Consider the following 18626-nt stretch of genomic DNA (forward strand, 5'->3'; position numbering starts at 1 on the left):
AACCAAAATGGAAGTCAAGCTAGCCTAGCAATAATTATGTGAGTAGCATTTAGCTTGTAATCTAACACCCCTGACTGGTCCAGGTTGGGGGCATGTACACTAACTTTTTTGCAATAAAATAATAAATTCTATTTGTGTCGAAGGAAGAAAAAAAAGAAATAGAAAAAAAGAAACTGCTCTTCCAAGGGATCCACTCACTCCAACAACCACTATGAATTCCATAAACAAGAGTTTAAAGCCATGTGGAAAAGATTTGGATCCTTTCATCACCTTGAAAAAAATCCTGCCAAAATGACACCAAAAAAAAAGTCGAACTCTGCAGCATGAACACCAGAACTGTAGGTTACTGACAGCAAGCAACATTCCATAAAAAACCACAAATGTAGAATAATGATGCAACCTGATTTTCTTACTAATGTAGGTGACAGACATTACATGCAAAACAATGGAGGAGTGGATTTGACCAGCAAATATGATAAAAGAATTTGATGGTATGAGACACTGAATTGCAGGAGCATGACCACAGCTGGGATTAAGTTATGCCTCCCTTGTCAAAGTGCAGAGGCTTCTCCAAGAATTCAAACACTTGTCTAACCAAGGAAATCTTTGAACCCCTTTGTGTTTGCTGCTGGTTGTGCAAAAAGCAGTGCCAACACTGCCATTGCAATCTGAGGAGGAGCCAAGTTTTTGTACAAAATGAGACCACTTAGTAAAACAGTGTATTTTTTCCAGAGTTGACTAAAAGCCTTTCAAAAATTGGTGACACAATGCATTGCTAGAACTTTGCACTCAGCAATTCAAAGAATTGAGGCCTTAATTTGAAGGTGTTAGTGCTGCCTTATAGCAGATGAGGACCAGCCACTAGTTCCTTGCAGAGGTGGACATGAGGTTGCAGACTTTCATCACAGTGTTCCAGCACCTTCATCCTTTTACAAGGACTTTCTTCTCTTTGACCCAAGACATTCTTGCCATGGCTTGTCTCCTCATTCTGTGGGTGTTTATGGGTAATGAAGGAGAAGCAAAGCTGAGTATCTTTAAGTCTTTGTTTCAAGCCAAGTGGCATGTTGAATGTGTTTGTCACAATGCTACATATCTAATAGAAAGAGTTTGGGTCAGTAGTTTGAAATGCTCCAGTTTCATCAATCTATTAAAATAATGATCTGATGTAATTAGAAAAAACTTCTTGTATATAATTAAAAATACATAAAAAATGATGTTAAGATAATTATAGACAATATTATATTTTTTTACAAAAGAAGAATTTTAAAAATATTAGAAAATAAGAGATTTATAATTATAATTATCACTTTATTTGAAGTATATAGGAAGAAACTTTAAAAATAATAGAAGTGGTGTATATAGAAAGTTTAAACTTAATTATTTTTTAAAATATATAGTTATTTAGGTTTATTCTTGATAATATATTAGAAATTCAAAAAATAATATATTTGGCCAAATATACAATTAGCTATAGTTTCTTTTATAATTTAATATTTCAAAAGCTTATAATAAAGTTTTACAAAAAAATAATGCTATTAAAAAACTTAGATTTTTATTTTGATTAGTTAATGAATTATAAATAGTATTTAAAAGAAAAAAGATATTTATAAGTATAAAGGTCAATAAAACCTATAGGTTATTTTATTTAAAATAAGAATATATTAAAAGTATCTTTTGGTTCATTATTTATTTTTATTATAAGAAAAATTCCAAATATGACAATTTAAAATACAATTTAAAGTAAGATTAGTTGGCATAATTCTTTCAAGGAATAAACAACAACAAAATTTTAAGTTTATATATATACAATATCAAAGATACTTATAGTATATAAATATTATATTATATTTTACAAAATGAAGATATATAAAAATTCTCTATTATAATTAATAAATATAATTTATGGCATTATTTAACTAATTTTTATATAAGAAATTGGCAATAATCATTTAAAAAAAGAATAGAATTTCTAAGGTTAAGATATAACATCAATTTATATAACTTATTACATAAATTCTTTATCTAAATTTATAAGAGCAATAATATATGTTATTTAAACTATATATATTAATCAAAAATATAATAATAAAGTAAGTCGTTAATTTAAAAACTTTTGTTACAATGAAATAATATAAAAACTTTTGTTACAATGAAATAATGTAAAAACTTTTGTTACAATGAAACCAACAACATCATCCAAATAAGAACCAAAAGAGTTTGGCACTTCTAAATGTGTTGATGCATCCACCTTCATGAATTTATGAATTGACATACCATAATTGATTTTAAGATCCAAATTAAATTCAACTAGTTTTTTCATAAGAAGAATTAAAGATGCATCTATTCTAAAAAAATTACTTTCTGATTTTGTTTCTACAGGTTTAATATTGCCCCTTGAAGTTAATCCTATAACTTAATAAGGTAAAAAAAAATTCCTATAATATTAAGCACCACATCTTGGTTTTGGTCACCTTTAAGTAAATACAAGTTTATTGAATCTTTACTTTAAATGGCACTTTCTTCCAAAAAATTAGCTCTTTGATTGCCTTAATCCTTGAGATCTTGTCTTGCAAAGTTATGCCTTCCTTCAGCCACTTAAATGTGGAGGCAACAAACCCTTTGCAACAAGAATCAGTACTTCTACCATGACTTAGCTTCAATGTAATTAATTTTTGCTTTTGAAAAAAACAATAAAAATAAAAATAAAATTATACCTAATATATACACTCCCTTAAACATAGAAGTGCAAATTTTGAAATTGGGTGGACTTTGCTTTGCTGGGAACTCCTTATGGAGGCAAAATCCAAGAATAACATTGCCCACTCATTATTAGAATGGAAGACAACCCTATGGCTTGCCCCTGGCTAGCAGCCCGGGATCTCCATTAACGATGAAGTAGAAGAACCGCTGTCGTCCGAATCACTCGATCATTCTCTGCTCCACCTTCACTTTCTTAAGGTGTTAATCCAGATTTGCGTTCATTAAACACTTTCCTGAGCCACTTAGTGTCTAATGAGCTCAGCTACACATCCATCAAGGAAGCATAAAGATGCCCTCCTTGATGGGTGCAGGGCGTTTGTTAAAGAATGTAATTCTGCGAATATGTATCGCCCTCGCATTGATAGATGCGTATCGAACACGGTCCTTTCGAGCAAGGCACTAATTCAACCCGCTGAAGGGACAGCATTGTACCAGATTTGCAGCTCACTAACTGATAACGAAGCCTCGAGCCTTGAAACTATGGACTTTCAATGGGTTTTGTTGTGGGTCCATAAGCTCTCACGGATGATACGGCTGACAGTAGAATATGAATTCATGGAGCTTTTGTTCCAGAAGAGTAACGTTAGAAGTTGTGCCTGGCGCTTTCAAATGCGTGGCAGCCTATGGAGAAAGATGAGATGGTGCTTCCTCATTGAAGGTGTAGAATGACACCATCAAGAGTTTGGGGACCCGGTATTGTTCTTCAGTCTCCTGCCGCGTGGAGAGCAACGGAAACCTTGACAGTATACAGATTGACATGAATAATTGACCACCCATAGTGCAGCGCCGAAAAGACTGTCTTCACCAAGAAGTTAAAAATTGACTCAAAGTTAAAATAAACAACTAGTAAGGAAGCAAGAGACAGAGCAGCACGGTACCAACTTCAAAATGAAAAACAAAACCATACCTTCACCTTGATAGTATCCAAGTACATAAGATAACATCCTATGTATAGAACGCCATTACATGACTTCATCCTCTCCAGCAACGCGGAGCCCATACATCCAGAGGGAACAAATTCCTTTCTCATATTCTAGTTAAGGAAGCAGGAGGTGACCTTGTTCGATCCAGGAAAGTCTAAAACAAGAAGGCAACATCACATCCAATCCACAATACATGATCTGCAAAATTACAACTTCGTGCCATTTGAATCGGACGAACACTCCCTATTTCAAGATGATGCAGACGTAGAATGCTGTCACTTAAGTTACTGGTATGGTGTTCCATCGGACTAATGCATTTACCTGACCTAGAAGTGCATAGATGCATAGGTCGTTGGTCATAATCATTTGTAGTATACGATATCCTTTAGAAATAATTTCCTATCAACCTGACACTGAGCTTTGCATGCGAAGCTGACCAGTGATTCTATCGAAACCTACAGAAGCGTCGAATACCTTGCATTTCTCTATTACATACCTGCTTAAAAATACTCTAAATCCACCTCTTAGCACACGAAGTTAGCAATGATAGCAGAAGCCACAATAACAAAAGTACTTACAGCTAAAACAAGACGTAGGACGTGCCATATTCTCCAACTCCTCTGGGCTGGGAAGTACGTAAATTGGGTGCTCGGAGCTCGATGAGCAGCAGAAAGAGTACAAATTGGCATCCATGCCTTTGCTGAAAGGATGCACCTTTTCAGGCAGAGTCCTAAGATAAGGAATGCGGCGTCTTCTTGTCAATTCATAGGTAGTTTGGTTAGTTAGTACCAGGAAGGAATGGAACACTAATAGAGACATCAGAAAGCACTCTGCGGTGATGAGTCCAAGAATCAGAAGCAAAACTGCCAATCCCTCCAGCAACGTTGTGCTCCCAATACTGCTGCCAAAGGCTCGGATATACGAAACTAAAGTCCACATTACAAGCGCTGTTTCACAGAAGATATACCACCAAAACTTCCTATGATTGCGTTGCCCAACGCATGTCCCCAGCCAAACACAGTGGTGATCAAATCGTAGAACGCACTTGTCGCAATCGTGACAGTGCTTGGTCCGTAATGGTTGCAAATACCCGCAGTAAGCGCAGAACCCAGTACTAATTGACAGCAACGAGTGGGCGGAACCTCTGGTTGAATGACAGCCATCAGATTCCCGCTTTACATTTATCGAGTTCATCAGCAATGGACTCGCCTCCGAAACAGGGGCATACCCACCTTTCACATTCTCTCTTAAGACCCGTGGAGGAGCTCGACAGCTCTCAGAATTTTGAAAGGATCCGTATGAACTACGGCCGCTTTCAGCTGCCGATTGGGAGCTCCTACAACTTCCAGCTGCAGCTGATTTCGCAAAAGATTCACAATTGGCGTCTTCACTCAACGCATCCACTAGATACCCGGGTGTAGATCCTGCAGTGCGGCAGTACTGAATCACAACTGCCAAGAACAGCAAGTAGTAGCTCCCTGCCCACCACGAGAAAGCCAAACTGAGTGTGCGCAGGTCGGAATCTAGGAATAACAGTCCTCCAACCCCCACTGCGTGCACCAAAACCCACATCACCCTCACCCCCCATCCTGTATGCCACGCGTTTGGCCCCATGCTAAATTCCTTTCAAACACTACTCACGCTTGCTACATCGATTCATCCACCACTTCAACAAAGAAAAAACACCCGTGCTATCTGCCCATTCTTCGAATCCTCATTACTCCAGACCCTCTTCTGAATTCCCACTTAGGGTTGCCCACCCCAATCTCTAAGCCCCCTCCACGAATCAGCTGAGAAAGAGAAACCCGGTGCAAAACATCCCAAATTCGAACCCCACACCATAGTCGAAATCGAATGGCATGCAAGTGGGAATCGCACGCGATGCAGTTGGGAACTGAAGGGTTTGTTGGTGAGCTGAACCACTAGACGACGCTTTTATCCGCAACTAAGCCAACTCCTAGTAGACATGTGGGTAGATCGCGCGCAGCTGGAGCAGCAAACAGGTGGAAAGACACGAGTAACAGAAGCCAATGGCAGATCTGACGTCGCAGCAACGATCCCAGCCAGCAACGGAGGAGGAAGAGGGTTGAGCGAGGAGGCGACCTTCTACTGCTCACACAACCTCACCCCCTTCCTTCCTTCGTCAGCCGCCTCTCCTCTCATTGCAAGCTCTCTTTATTATTAATATTGCTGCATGCATCACGAACTGGAGCCTACCACCTCACAGAGAGTGGTCGGATCCTATACCCGTGAATGCCCCCACCCCTGCTGCCATCACCGTGGTCTCTCCGATCCCAGCCAAAGTGATTCCATGTATAACTGGCTCCACTGTGTTTTTTTTCTTTTGCATTTGATGCAATTTTGTGCTTGATTCCATCAAGCCGAATTGGGGTTTTGTAATTGGGATTTAAGTTTTTTATAGTATATAGTGTATTTTGGATGTGATTTTTCTATTATTTGGTAGATTGTGAGGGTAATATTCATCCCTCAATCCAAATGTATGATAGCATCAATTAAAAGTTGCTTGTAATTAGTGGTGTAAAGAGAAAGAAGCAAAGAATAAGAACAAAAAAAATAATAAATAACAACACAAAACAAGTGAAATAAGTGAAATCAAGCAAATGCACTCTACAAAATGAGTCATAGTTTATTCACTGGATTTTCACTCAATAAAAAATTTAAAAAAATAAAAATTTTATGTAGATAATTTTTTAAAATCTTTCTAATGACGTAAAAACATATGAATCTAAGTTAATATAAATAATTTATGATAATTTTAAAATAAAATAATAATAATAATAATAATAAAATTAAGTAAATAAGTTTTACCTCAAAAATAACTTGTTTAAAAAATCAAGAGTTTGAGGCTTACTAAGGCTCACAAGTAGTATATATGGGTGTTTTAGAGTAGCCACAAGACCTTAGTCTTATCATCTTACCTACATCCAAGGTGCTTCAACTCATATGAAACTTATATACATCTCATCCTACAAGGATTAAACTAATTGTTGGTCTTTTCTATTTTTTATTAGTAAAACTAACATATTTCGTATCTTTGACTTCACCATAGTGTTTTAAAAACATCCAATTAGACTAGAAATCTACTATGACCTTCAAATCTTGCTTCCTTTATTCATAATGGCTATCAAGGTGGTAAAACTTACTTTTATACAAGTCTTGAAAATTACTTTAATTTTTTTAAAATATTCTAAATAAATTTTAGATTTTTTATAATTTTTCTATAATACTAATATCAATTTGAGACTATATTTTCCTAACTCAGAATTTTTTTAATAATAAAATAAATTAAAATTAATTATAAACTATATTTTTTATATAAATAATTAAAAAGGTATAAGATTCTTTTTCATACTTCTTTTAACTATAAACTAAAATATCTAGGATTTTTATAAACAATATATATAAATAGAAGGCCAATGCACTTATTATGCTCAATAACTTATCGTTAATATTCAATACTAAGCAAAATTATTAAACCAACTAAAATAATTGCTTCAAAAACTTACTAAGATTCTATTTATATATTTATTTTCTAATAAGACTCTTGTAACTTATAAACAACTCCAAATTCTTATAAATATTTATATAATCAAAAAGACTTTCTAATATTAATATTTTAAGTCTTGAATGTGATGTAATTTTTAAATAAAGAAAAATATCTTATAAATTTATTTAATTATAGTATTTACAAAATCACATTAAAACCATCTTGAAGTTTTATAAATGTAGTATAAATAGATTTTATTGATCAACAATTGATATTAAAACTGATAATTGACAATTTAAAGAGATATAAAAAAGAATATAATAGGCATATAAAATTATAAAATAGAAACAAAACTAATTCTTATATTTTTACACTTAGAATTTATTTGTAAAATTTGTTCAAAGTTAGATACTAAACTAGATAGCACTTAAACTTTGTTATTTGAAAATATTTATCAAATCTTCAATAATAGTTGAATATTTGAGTATTTTTTCTATTTAAATATGAATCATCATTAATTTCTTAAAGATCTATCAACCACCTCATATAAAGCATAGATCATTCTTTGTAACAAACACCATTTGGCCAATGTTAAATTTGTGAACCAACTTAAAAAATTTGCTTGTAGTTTGACTTATAAAATATTATATGCATAAATTTATATCTATATATATATATATATATATACATATATATACTATAATTTAGAATTTTTAAAATTGATTATAATTATGAATGTATAAATTAATTTATACTTTGATTAGATATCTTATTATTAGTTTCAGCAACATAAATATAATATTTGGCACACTTTATATTATCATAAAAAAATTTATATATATATATATATATATATATATTTGTCATACTATAAATGATTTTGATGTTATGTTGTTACTTATGATTAATAACATTTAACTCTAATTATTATTCTATCTTATGTCTTTTGAAAGTAAATAGTTTTTTTTACTAGATCTTTTATTATTTTTATTAATACTATTTTTTTGAAAAATATATTTTATTTATTTTTTCATCTTTATATATAGTAAATCTTTTATAAGTTAAACATAAGAGATAGATGGTCTTTAATACATATTTTTTATATATTTATATATATATTTTTCTGCTTCTTCTTCTTCTTACTAATTCAAAACATGTTAGGATTATTTTGTCTTATTTTTATTCAAATATGAGAATTAGAATTGTTAGTATTGTATATTGTATGACATCAATTATATCACCTTTTTATTCTAATAAGTTAATAAACATACAAATACACATTATTATTTGATAGATTTTATTTTACTTTCAAAGTAATTATACATTACAATAATTTATCTTATCTTATAGATAGACCAATTTCTTTGACATCCATTATTTCTTCTTATAGAAATTAGAATGTTTTTAGAATAGCTAAATTATTTGTATTTTTTATCTTATAATTTTAATTAAAAATACAAAACTCCAACAATGGCATCAATAACAACATAAGTTGGAATGTATAACTATGATTATTTTTTTATTATATATTATTATATAACTATGCTTAAGATAATACCTTACAAAATCTATATCATTTTTTATTATGTCAAAGCTTTACAATTAATTATGCACTATTTAAAAAAAAAATCTTTTAAATTATTCAAGTATTATTTATGACATGTGATGCAAATTGTATCACTATATATTAATGTATATTATATATTTTTTATGTAATAATTTAAAGTATCATATTTCCAACACATTTATTACATAGTATCACATCATATGATTATTGTTTTATTAAATCTAAACAAAAAAAACATTCCTACCCCAATAAATATTTTAAATTCACAGACAAATTGTATTTCATAGATTATAAACTTTTGGTGTGATTTTAAAAACCAATGTTTTGAATTAACAATAAATTAATGAGCAAAATAAAATAAAATAAAATAAGATAAATTATTGAAAAATATAAATCATATATAATATTTAAGATATAATATGTCTTTGTTAGTTTTGATGTGAATTAAAATTTTAGGAATACAAAATAAAAAGAAATCTTGAATACAATTTAAGCAGTACAACTAATTGCAATCTTAAGAATTTAATAATTTCAGAAATATGTAGAGTTTTGAAACATTCTATAAATCATACTGTGCAACTTTTATTTTCTTAATTTTTTGTTTTTATAAATGTATTATATAGTGACAACAATAACAACCACAACAAATCTTTAGATAATTATGATTATTATTTTTTTCATTTGTAAAAAACTTTGGTGCAGAATTAAGCGACATGAAAGAAGTATGCAACAAGTGATGGACAGTTTAAAAAATCACACGAACAAGAGTGTGAAGAAATCTGAGCGAATATCCTGGCACGAGAAAGAGAGATAGAAAGAAAGAAAAAAAAAAGAAAAAAAAAGGCAAAGCTGAGTACAGTGTGGAATGAAAACCTCCCTCACTTTCTACTTGCAACACACATAAAGGAATATGAATCCGAGGCACGTCTTATTCAAATAATTGCAATCTAGGAATACACGCCAGGATACATGATGTGAACAGCAACAGTACTGGAATCCTGCAGCAACAATCAGATAGATTATTAGCGAGACCTGTTCAGAGCTTCATCTGCAGTCGCTTCAAGTTCCATTCGTAGAAAGGTCAAGCAATAAGACTTCTCACCGACAATCAAAAGTGCCGAGAGAAGTGCAAGGATTACCCATTTTGAAGAGCTGGGTGGGGGCATAGCTATTGACAGCAAGCAAGGAAGGAAGAGCTGAGCTACTTCATGGGGGTGCATTATTCTTGCATGTCTGTGCGTTGTTTGGACCTCTGTACACTCTTGGAGAACCTGATCGCACCGCGTGACTAGCACTGCGTGATTCTTCGATGCTGAGTTTCATCGGTTGCACTTAAAATAAGTAATAGCTGTTTATCTGCATTTGGATGTGAATCCAGGGAGCGCCGTGAACTGTTCTCCTGGAGAATCACATCTTGCTGGGTCGACAATCCCGCCCACTCTTCACAAGCATCACGTACATCCCTCGAAAGATTTGATGCTCATGTCTCTGGTAGCTTGAGTCTAAGCTGGCCATTGCTAAAGAGGTCTATGATCACTTAGTAGCCGTTCGGATCTAGCGCGTGCCATTTCTCATTCGGGATTTAGTGGAGGTTGGAGAAAGCGAAGGCGGGACGGGAGGTACAACCCTAAGCTCGACGTCTACGTGTTGTTTTGGACAAACAGGCTATAACTTGCGCAATGTGGCAGAGTGTAGTAAGGCCTGCAAGCTGTCGGGGCTGAATTTTCTAGCAAACAAGTAGCACGCATGGCCAGGAGCTCCGTTATATGTGCATGACTGGTCACTGCGGATAGTTTTGTAGAAGCTTGCCGCGTTGTGTCTCCCAAAGATGCCCGGATGGGAACCTCCTCTTGACCAATTCATCGCTGTGACACTTCTCTGCGCTATCTTGTCCTTGAATTCTATGAACATCATTGTTGGAATATAATGCTCGTCTGCGTAGCATACTCCCAGACAAAACTGGCGAAATTTTTCGTAGTACTTCACGTCGGCGATGATGTAGACGGCCAACTCCCGGTTCACCTCGAACCACTGAGCCCCTTTCCTCCATTGGTCAATGGTGACCTCTGGTTCCATACGTGGGTCGTATCTTCCTCTGCCCACGGGTCCCGGGTCGTCAAAAACACCTACAAAACTTTGGTTGGAGTTCATCAGATACTGATAGGTAAATGTAAAGTTCCAGATTGGTGCGCAACTCTCAGAGAGAAGGACAAACCGCTCGTTGTCCAAATCGAGTAGTGCGTTCGCTAACAACCGCCTCTCAGCATCGTTCATTGAAATATCACCCCATTTCACCTCCTGGGTAGATGAAAGTAGAGCCAAGTTAGACAGTGTCTCTTCCCTGAAGCTAGGACAGACGAACCGCGAACGGCAACGCTCCAGAAAAACCTATCATGCACAGATTGTTACCACGGAGAACTTTTCTTCCAACACCCATCTGCAGAGCGATTCTGGTTTCCAGAAACAGATGTGCGTGTTTTAGCACTGTGAGGAGGTGTTGCTGCAACAACCCATCTCAGCTATGGGTGGGACCAGGTCGTCGGATGCACCAAAAGCTGGTGCCAACTACAACCCTGCAGAACGATTTAATTCACCGGCCAAGGATCAAGAGAGGGAAGGGAGGGAGTCACCAACCTGGCTTAAGACGCGACGACCATAGAATACAGAAGACGGCCGCTCGTTGGGTTCGTATTCAGGAAGAGAGTGGATGTATATGTTGTAAAGATCTTGGTGACCTTTGAAGAATTTCTCCCACAGCGGAGCTAGAGGCAAAGGCCCGACAGTCAAAAACATGAAAGCGACTTTCCGGATGCGTTTGAGGGGCATCCCTGGCCGCGTCGGCACCATAGACGCTCTCCAGAGAAGCTCCTTGTCTTCCATGCCGTGACACAAAGCCTGCGAATCGTCAGGGGCCATTATGTGCCGGTGAACGCGTTGTTGAGCTCCAGAAACATACGATGAAAGCATGGATCCTGTGCTTAAGACTCCCGTTACGTGAAGGCTGCATATCACCCCTACCACTAAACTAGCGCCTAGTGCGATGAACAAACAGAATATCCTGGAGAGCTTTGAAGGCCACTCCTTCAACGCCTTTCCCCCTGCTGCATTTCTCAAAATTGGGCCGTTTCCTACAACAGACTCAACAGCCAGAGAAGTTGTAGACGCTCTAGTCTGCATTTTCTCTCTGCCGTTTCCAACAATTCGTGAAAAAAAAAAGTAGAAAAGACCTTCGAGAATGAAAAATAAAGCCGGTTCCAAGCCAAACAATCCTCGCGATGCTCTATCTCTATGTGATTTCGCACAGGTGCTAAATAAACAACTACTCAGTCCGGCCTCTCGATCTTCAGTCACAAGGCAAAAGAATAAGATTCTCACTCAGCTATCACATATCCTCTCTGTGATAGAGCTACCACCCAAATCGTGGATACAACCTGCGTCTCCCTCATTCTTGGTCTGCAAGTTTATAAAAAAATCGATCTCGTCGCTCCTTCCTAACCTGTTATGAACAACGAGAACCAATGGAATGATTCCTCACCTCGATTGCCAATTCTAGGCTGTTTCGCTCACAGCAATACCCACGATCCATGCCATCTCTCAACACCCTCACCGGTCAACAGCCTGCTAATGCAACAAACTTTCGGCCCTGATCATACCTCCCTTAGCTGAACCGGTCCCACACACGCGAATGAAAGGCTAAGCAAAGACGAAAAAGAAATGAAGAAGAAGAAGAGGAAGAGGAAGTGAAGTGAGAAGGAAAAATCAAATAAAAATACGTGGCATCTATATTTACAGATCTGAACTGAATTATTCTACCTCGCAGCTTCACTTCGTCAAACACTGCTACTCACTCAATGGCTCAATCAGTCAGCTTGAGTATGCAGTTGGCACACCAAACCTTGCTTTTTTCTTTCTGTTCTCAGCATCCGAACTCTCCACCACAGCCAAGAGTAATGAGTCTCTGCATTATCATCTTTGTGCACCACCACCACCTATGCCGCTAAAATAATTAAAAAAGTAAAACCTAAAGGTGTATCTTGTTGAACAGTGTTTTGAGGGGAGTTTTTTTGTTGGCTGTAGTACTTTTAAAACGGTCAACAAAACAAAACTACTTTCAGTGTTGAATTCACGCTTGGGCTTTTGTAATGTTTTTTCAAATGCTTTTTTATTTGTTTCCTTGGCAAATCGAACGTGTTGAGAAGCACCACTAGATGATGCTTGACTTTTGGATAATTACATTCTTGCAATCTTATAAAAACATAAAACATATATGTTGAAATTTCCTCTTATGCATTTCAGAAGAAAATGTTTTCGACCTAAGATATATAGGTTCTTTTCTTTTCAGATAGGTCATATAACATACTGAATTGGAAAAACGTATGTGCACAAAGTAGCAGATTTAACAAACAATTTTAGCAAGACTAGAATATGACTGTAATTATTCAAGTATTCAAAAATATTTAACCTAAAAACATCAACAATTTCAGCACAACTATCACGAATCATCAAAATCTCTAAAATCTTTCAGACACTCAAAGGAGTTATCTAATAATAATAATCTGAAGGAATGCATATTGGATAGGAAGTATAAATTGCTCATTCTATTTTGTGGTACAAGAATCATTAAATGATCCCAGGGTTTGAACAATGGCACCAGGTACACCAAATGGACAGATTTTACAAACATACTTTAAAATAATAAATGTATTGAGAAAGCTATAAGCTTCTATCATCACATTAAATTAATTATACAAATAAACATGGCTATTGATTATATAGGCTAGTACTATGATATCTTAATTAAAATTTGTTATTTGCTAGAACAAACAAGTCCAATAGCACTAGGTAAGTTGAAGGTTCAAGAGCAACAATTGGGAGTAGATAAGAGAGACATTCACAAGTCTGCCACTAAAACCAGAGGCACATCTTGAATATGCATATTTATAGTCTTTTGTGTTATAATAAGAGATATTGGATTGTATAATTGTTTTTTATATGAATTATTTAGAAATATAGAAAATAAATATAAATTTAAAAAATAATATCAAAGTATAATGATTCAAAAAATTGTTTCAATGTTGACATATTTTAGAAAGAATGGTGTATTACAAATAAATTGTAGTAAATAATGATATGTGGTTTGTATAGCAAATAAAATACTACTTTACAGCTACCAAATCAGCTCAAGTTGAAAAGAATCCATTTAAAAATTACAAATGATATTTTGAGTGTCGTGTCTAATTTTTGGATTCTATCAATTATTTAACATTACAGCATTCTATCATCATTAGATTTACTATGATAATATTATTACTAATCTAATGACATCATTAAGGCTTACTAGCAGCTATAAAAGCACCATTCTTAATCACAATTCTTGGCACAGATATATTCCAAATTACCACATTCTATGACCTTCTAGAATCTTCTACAAATTTCTAGAACCTTTTAGATATTTATAGAATCTTCCATAAACTTTTAGAAAGTTTCATACGCTTCTAGAAGCCTCTTTGAATTTCTAGAAGCTTCTTTAGACTTCTAAAAACTTCCATAGAAAGTACCATAGACTTCTGTAAACTTCATTATAGTATAAATAGGAGTCTTTGGAACCACTTGTACTATCAATTTCATTCTGTCTTTAATTTTGACATATTTCTTTTTCAAATTTTTGTGTCTTTGACAATTTCTTGAACAACCACAAGATCCATTTCCCGCTCTCTTCAAGACAACAATAACTTTGCTCTTCTTTATTTTCAAAAATCTTATAGTCAAATTGCTTCTGAACTTCGCTACAACTAAGCTACTATCTTTAGGCTTACAAAAAATATCACTTTTAATAAGGAGAACCTTAAATTAAGCAGACTAAAGAAGCTCACTATAATAGATGAAAGAGCAATCATTTACGAAATCAACATTAAGAAGGCTAAAAATGTTGTTGAAATTGCTAAAAAACTTTACAATATTATTTGTAATCATGTGTCAATTCAAACCATTTGAAATGTTTTCAAGAAATGGAATATGAAAGCCGTGGTAAAAAAAAAAAATCTATCTATATATATATATATATATTATTTACTTGCCATCAAAAACAATGCTTGGATTTTGCTATGAAGTACAAAGAAAGGACTACATAGAATTGGAAGAGGGTAATTTGGTTAGATGAGATAAAAATCAACAAATTTGGGTCAGATGGTACAAAGTAGATGTAGAAACAAAAAGGTTAGTTTTGGCTTAACGAAAAGATCTAAGAAGTAGTTAAGCATGGGAGTAGAAATATAATGATATGGAGTTGTATGGGATAGAATGGATTTGAGAGGGTGGCATAAGTTGAAGGGAAGATGGATACCAAGCAATTTATAGAAATTCTTCAAGGCTACCAAGGCCAAAGGATGTCCTATAAAGTATTGATATGTAATTGGATACCACATCCAAAAAAATGTTATAATAATATTCCAAATTGGATTGATCATAGCTCCACAATTATTTAATGGATTCCTTTCAATCTAAGCTCATTTGATAGCTATAAAAGAATACTTTATTTGCTATACAAACCACGTGTCATTATTCATTATAATTTATTTGTAATACACCATTCTTTCCAAAATATGTCAACATTGAAATATTTTTTTAAATCACTGTATATTATGGTATTAATTTTGTAGCTTATCCAAAAAAAAATTTATATATATATATATATATATATATATATATATATATATTATAATAAAAATATATTTAAAATTATCAAAAATTAAAAATATTTTAAAATTTTTAACTCTCATTATTTTGCTTGTAAATAAATAAAATAATAAAATAAAATAATAAAAAAATAATAAAAAGAAAAAAAAAAGATAGTACAGGCTATTTTAACAATAGTATATATAAAAAAACAAAAAATAATAATAACTTTGTATGTTAGTTAAAAATGCTAATTTAAAGACTTTTATTGTTGCTAAATTTATAATGTACAACTAAATAATTTTGGATTCTAAAAAGTATATTACAATAACTTTATTATTATTAACTTATATATTTTAAAATTAATAATTATTTATAGATAAATAAGCTTAGATATATTTTATAATACAGCAAATATATAAGTTTTGAGAAAGATTCAAACTTATGCTACAATATATCAAAGGTGGTTATTGTATTGTGATTTTAGATATCTTTATATTATATTACTATTTTTTTTAAAGAATATATTATAAATTCATTAAAAATTTTGAATTGGAAATTATGTTTTTAAGTTATATTGAAATCCAAAATTAATTGTTTGCATATTTACAAATCCCTCCATCAATTATTGGCAAAAAAACCAAGAAACATGTCAAATACATATTTCTATAGTTGTGGCTATTTAAAACTCAAACAATAATCCAGATCCAACTTTTTTAATTCTTCTACTCTAAATATAATCAAATTTGAATTTTTCACACTCAAGAAATTATTTGCCAAATCACAATTGGACCATTTGGTAAATCATGTGACAAATGTAACCATATAAAATATATATATATATACATATATATATATATATATTAATGTCACCATATAAAAATTCTCATTACTTTGATGAAATCTAAATTGTAGCAGGTGGATTAATTGCAGAATTTAACAAATAACATTAATACAACCATTAACATTTTTGGAATCCCTTAACCAAATACAACCTTCAGTTGCTCTATCCTACAAATTTTAATGCCACAAATTTTGTTAAGTTTTTTCTCACAAAATGGATCAATGGACACATATATGAGTGGTAAAAAGTTATATGAAAAATAACAAGCAAGCTATTCTTGGAATTGTATATGATAGAAATATGTAGCATAAATTTGAAAAGAGATTATACAAGAATTTGGATGTATGATAGGATAGACATGTTTGTTTGTTTGTTTGTTTGTTTTGTTTTATTTTTTTTATTCATTTATTTTTGAATGAATAATAGTTATATTAATAAAAAAATAAGATACCAATTAGTTTGGGTCCAAAGAGTGGGAAGGCAATACTAATAAAGCTAAGATCATTATCCATTGAATTGAGACAAGGTTACACATTGTGAGCTCTCAATTGTACTCTATAATCTAAATTTTTGTTATTTTCTTATGTTATGATAATTGGGCATGTTAGATTAGAATTTATATAAGTGGAATTTAGTTTTATAGAATTTTTAGGATTACAACCCTTGATCGTATAAATTATAGCCTAATTCCTTGAATTAGGTTAGTTAGGACTAAAGTGATAAGAGTTAGAAAATTAGAATAACAACTCAGTTAGTTCAATAATTTAGAGTTTGTTAGTCATTACCATGAGGGTTGATTAAAAGCCTATGAGTGCACCTATAATCATTCACATGATTTAGGAGTTGGAATTATAATTCTCTAAAAGATTCAAGAAAGTTAGCTATGATGATTTTGAGTTTTCCTCCAATTTCGACAAATTCAAGCAACATGGTGGTTCTTCTTATTAATAAGGGTCTTTTTAATGCAATGGTGGCACCAGATTTATCCCGTGGAGTGAAGAAAACAAGATCAGCACCGTCTCCTTTAAAATACAAGTGAAGCAATGAAATTCTCATTTTGAAGAATTTTACAAAAAAATTGCCAAGATCCTCGTAAGTAAAAACTTCCATGAAAATTATAGTTGAGCATGGATTGAGGCATATGAATAGTCGATCTCAGCTTTTAAAAGTGTTTTGAACACAATGGTGAAGTTAGATTTACCAAAAAATGCTTTCTTGACCACTTACAAGAGCCATCAGCCTTGGTAACGAGATTGGCCCTTGGATGAATGAAGGCAATAGATCTAGATTAGAGATCTTAAAAATCAAGGGTGGAGATGTAGCCTCCACTCAATTGTATAAGAGAAGCTTAGTTTTCCAAGCCCTCTCTCTCTCTCTCTCTCTCTCTCTCTTCTTTTGGATGAAGAACAAAGCCATGCCAAAATTTGGCCAAAATCCTAATTTTAATTTTATTTAGATTTTAAATCTCATTGTGAACCTTATGATTGTGTGTGTATGGATTTTGAATTGTTAAGGATGGTCATTAAGTTTTAAAATATGCTTCATTGAGGTAGATAGCTCCTCGGCCTTCCAAATACCCCAAAGGTTTCAAGGGCCTCGGATTTTCTTCAATCAATCACTCTGTTTCTTTTTTTTTGATATGAAATTCTAAGTAGTTGTAGCTTTTGTTGTTAGCTTTTTGACAAGATATGACTCACTTGATTTGGAGTAAGAAGGAAGTTTTGGTGAATTTTTGAGTTTGAAGGAGTGGATTGCCTTTGCAATTTGAATCAATCAAGTTCAGAAAGGCATTTCTCAATGCCTGATTATTGGTGTTATTTGAAATTTTGGGAGCATCAAATCTTATAAGTTAAGCTCTGAAAGGCATAAGATTTGTTGGATTTGAAGACAGTCTAAATTTTTAGTGAATTTCTAAGTAAAGAGGGTTGGTCGTCATGGCAGTTTATATCACTCAACTTTAAAGGAGGAATTCTCACGCCTGAATCATTAGTTGCATCGAGAATTGTTAAATCAAGAGTGTCTTTAAGTTAGCCTTGCAATAAGCTAAATATCATTCAAATCGAAGCTGATTCAAATTTTAGCAAATTTTGGAGTAGAAGGAGGTCATTGCCTTCAATCCTTGTGTATTGTCAAGGTATCTTCGCTTTTACCTCTCTTACTTTATTTTTACTATCATCTTCACAGTGACTTGTAATCTCTACATTTCACCTTTTGGCTAATAAATTTTAAATTTAACTTGTAACCTTTAATATTCTCACTTTAACTTTTAATTTTAACTTTTAACTTAACCTTTTAATTTTAACTTTTAACTTAACTTTTTAAATTTAACTTTCAACTTAAATTCTAATT

The 18626-nt window shown here is 33.0% G+C and overlaps 2 protein-coding genes across 3 annotated transcripts; both read right to left on the reverse strand.

Annotated features, from left to right (window-relative positions):
* Positions 1 to 3649: 3649 nt before the first annotated feature.
* LOC112278717 (protein S-acyltransferase 10) lies at positions 3650 to 5834 on the reverse strand. The gene has a single exon (XM_024512373.3). It carries the CDS (start codon positions 5295 to 5297, stop codon positions 4221 to 4223), a length of 1077 nt encoding a protein of 358 aa, XP_024368141.2. The 5' UTR covers positions 5298 to 5834; the 3' UTR covers positions 3650 to 4220.
* Positions 5835 to 9659: 3825 nt separating this feature from the next.
* LOC112278716 (glycosyltransferase BC10) lies at positions 9660 to 12219 on the reverse strand. Of its 2 annotated transcripts, XR_002968783.3 has the most exons (3): positions 11393 to 12166; positions 9898 to 11056; positions 9660 to 9756 (listed from the first exon to the last, which is right to left on the reverse strand). XR_002968783.3 is itself a non-coding variant. In XM_024512372.3 (2 exons), the coding sequence occupies exons 1-2, from the start codon at positions 11933 to 11935 to the stop codon at positions 10424 to 10426; spliced, it is 1176 nt and encodes a 391-aa protein (XP_024368140.1). In that variant the 5' UTR covers positions 11936 to 12219; the 3' UTR covers positions 9660 to 10423. The 2 variants fall into 2 exon arrangements, 1 of the variants encoding a protein (XP_024368140.1); XM_024512372.3 differs by having other exon boundaries at positions 9660 to 11056; positions 11393 to 12219.
* Between the last annotated feature and the right edge of the window lie 6407 nt (positions 12220 to 18626).

This window comes from Physcomitrium patens, chromosome 2 (genome assembly GCF_059467195.1).
Source record: "Physcomitrium patens ecotype Gransden chromosome 2, ASM5946719v1, whole genome shotgun sequence".
Taxonomy (NCBI): Eukaryota; Viridiplantae; Streptophyta; class Bryopsida; order Funariales; family Funariaceae; genus Physcomitrium; species Physcomitrium patens.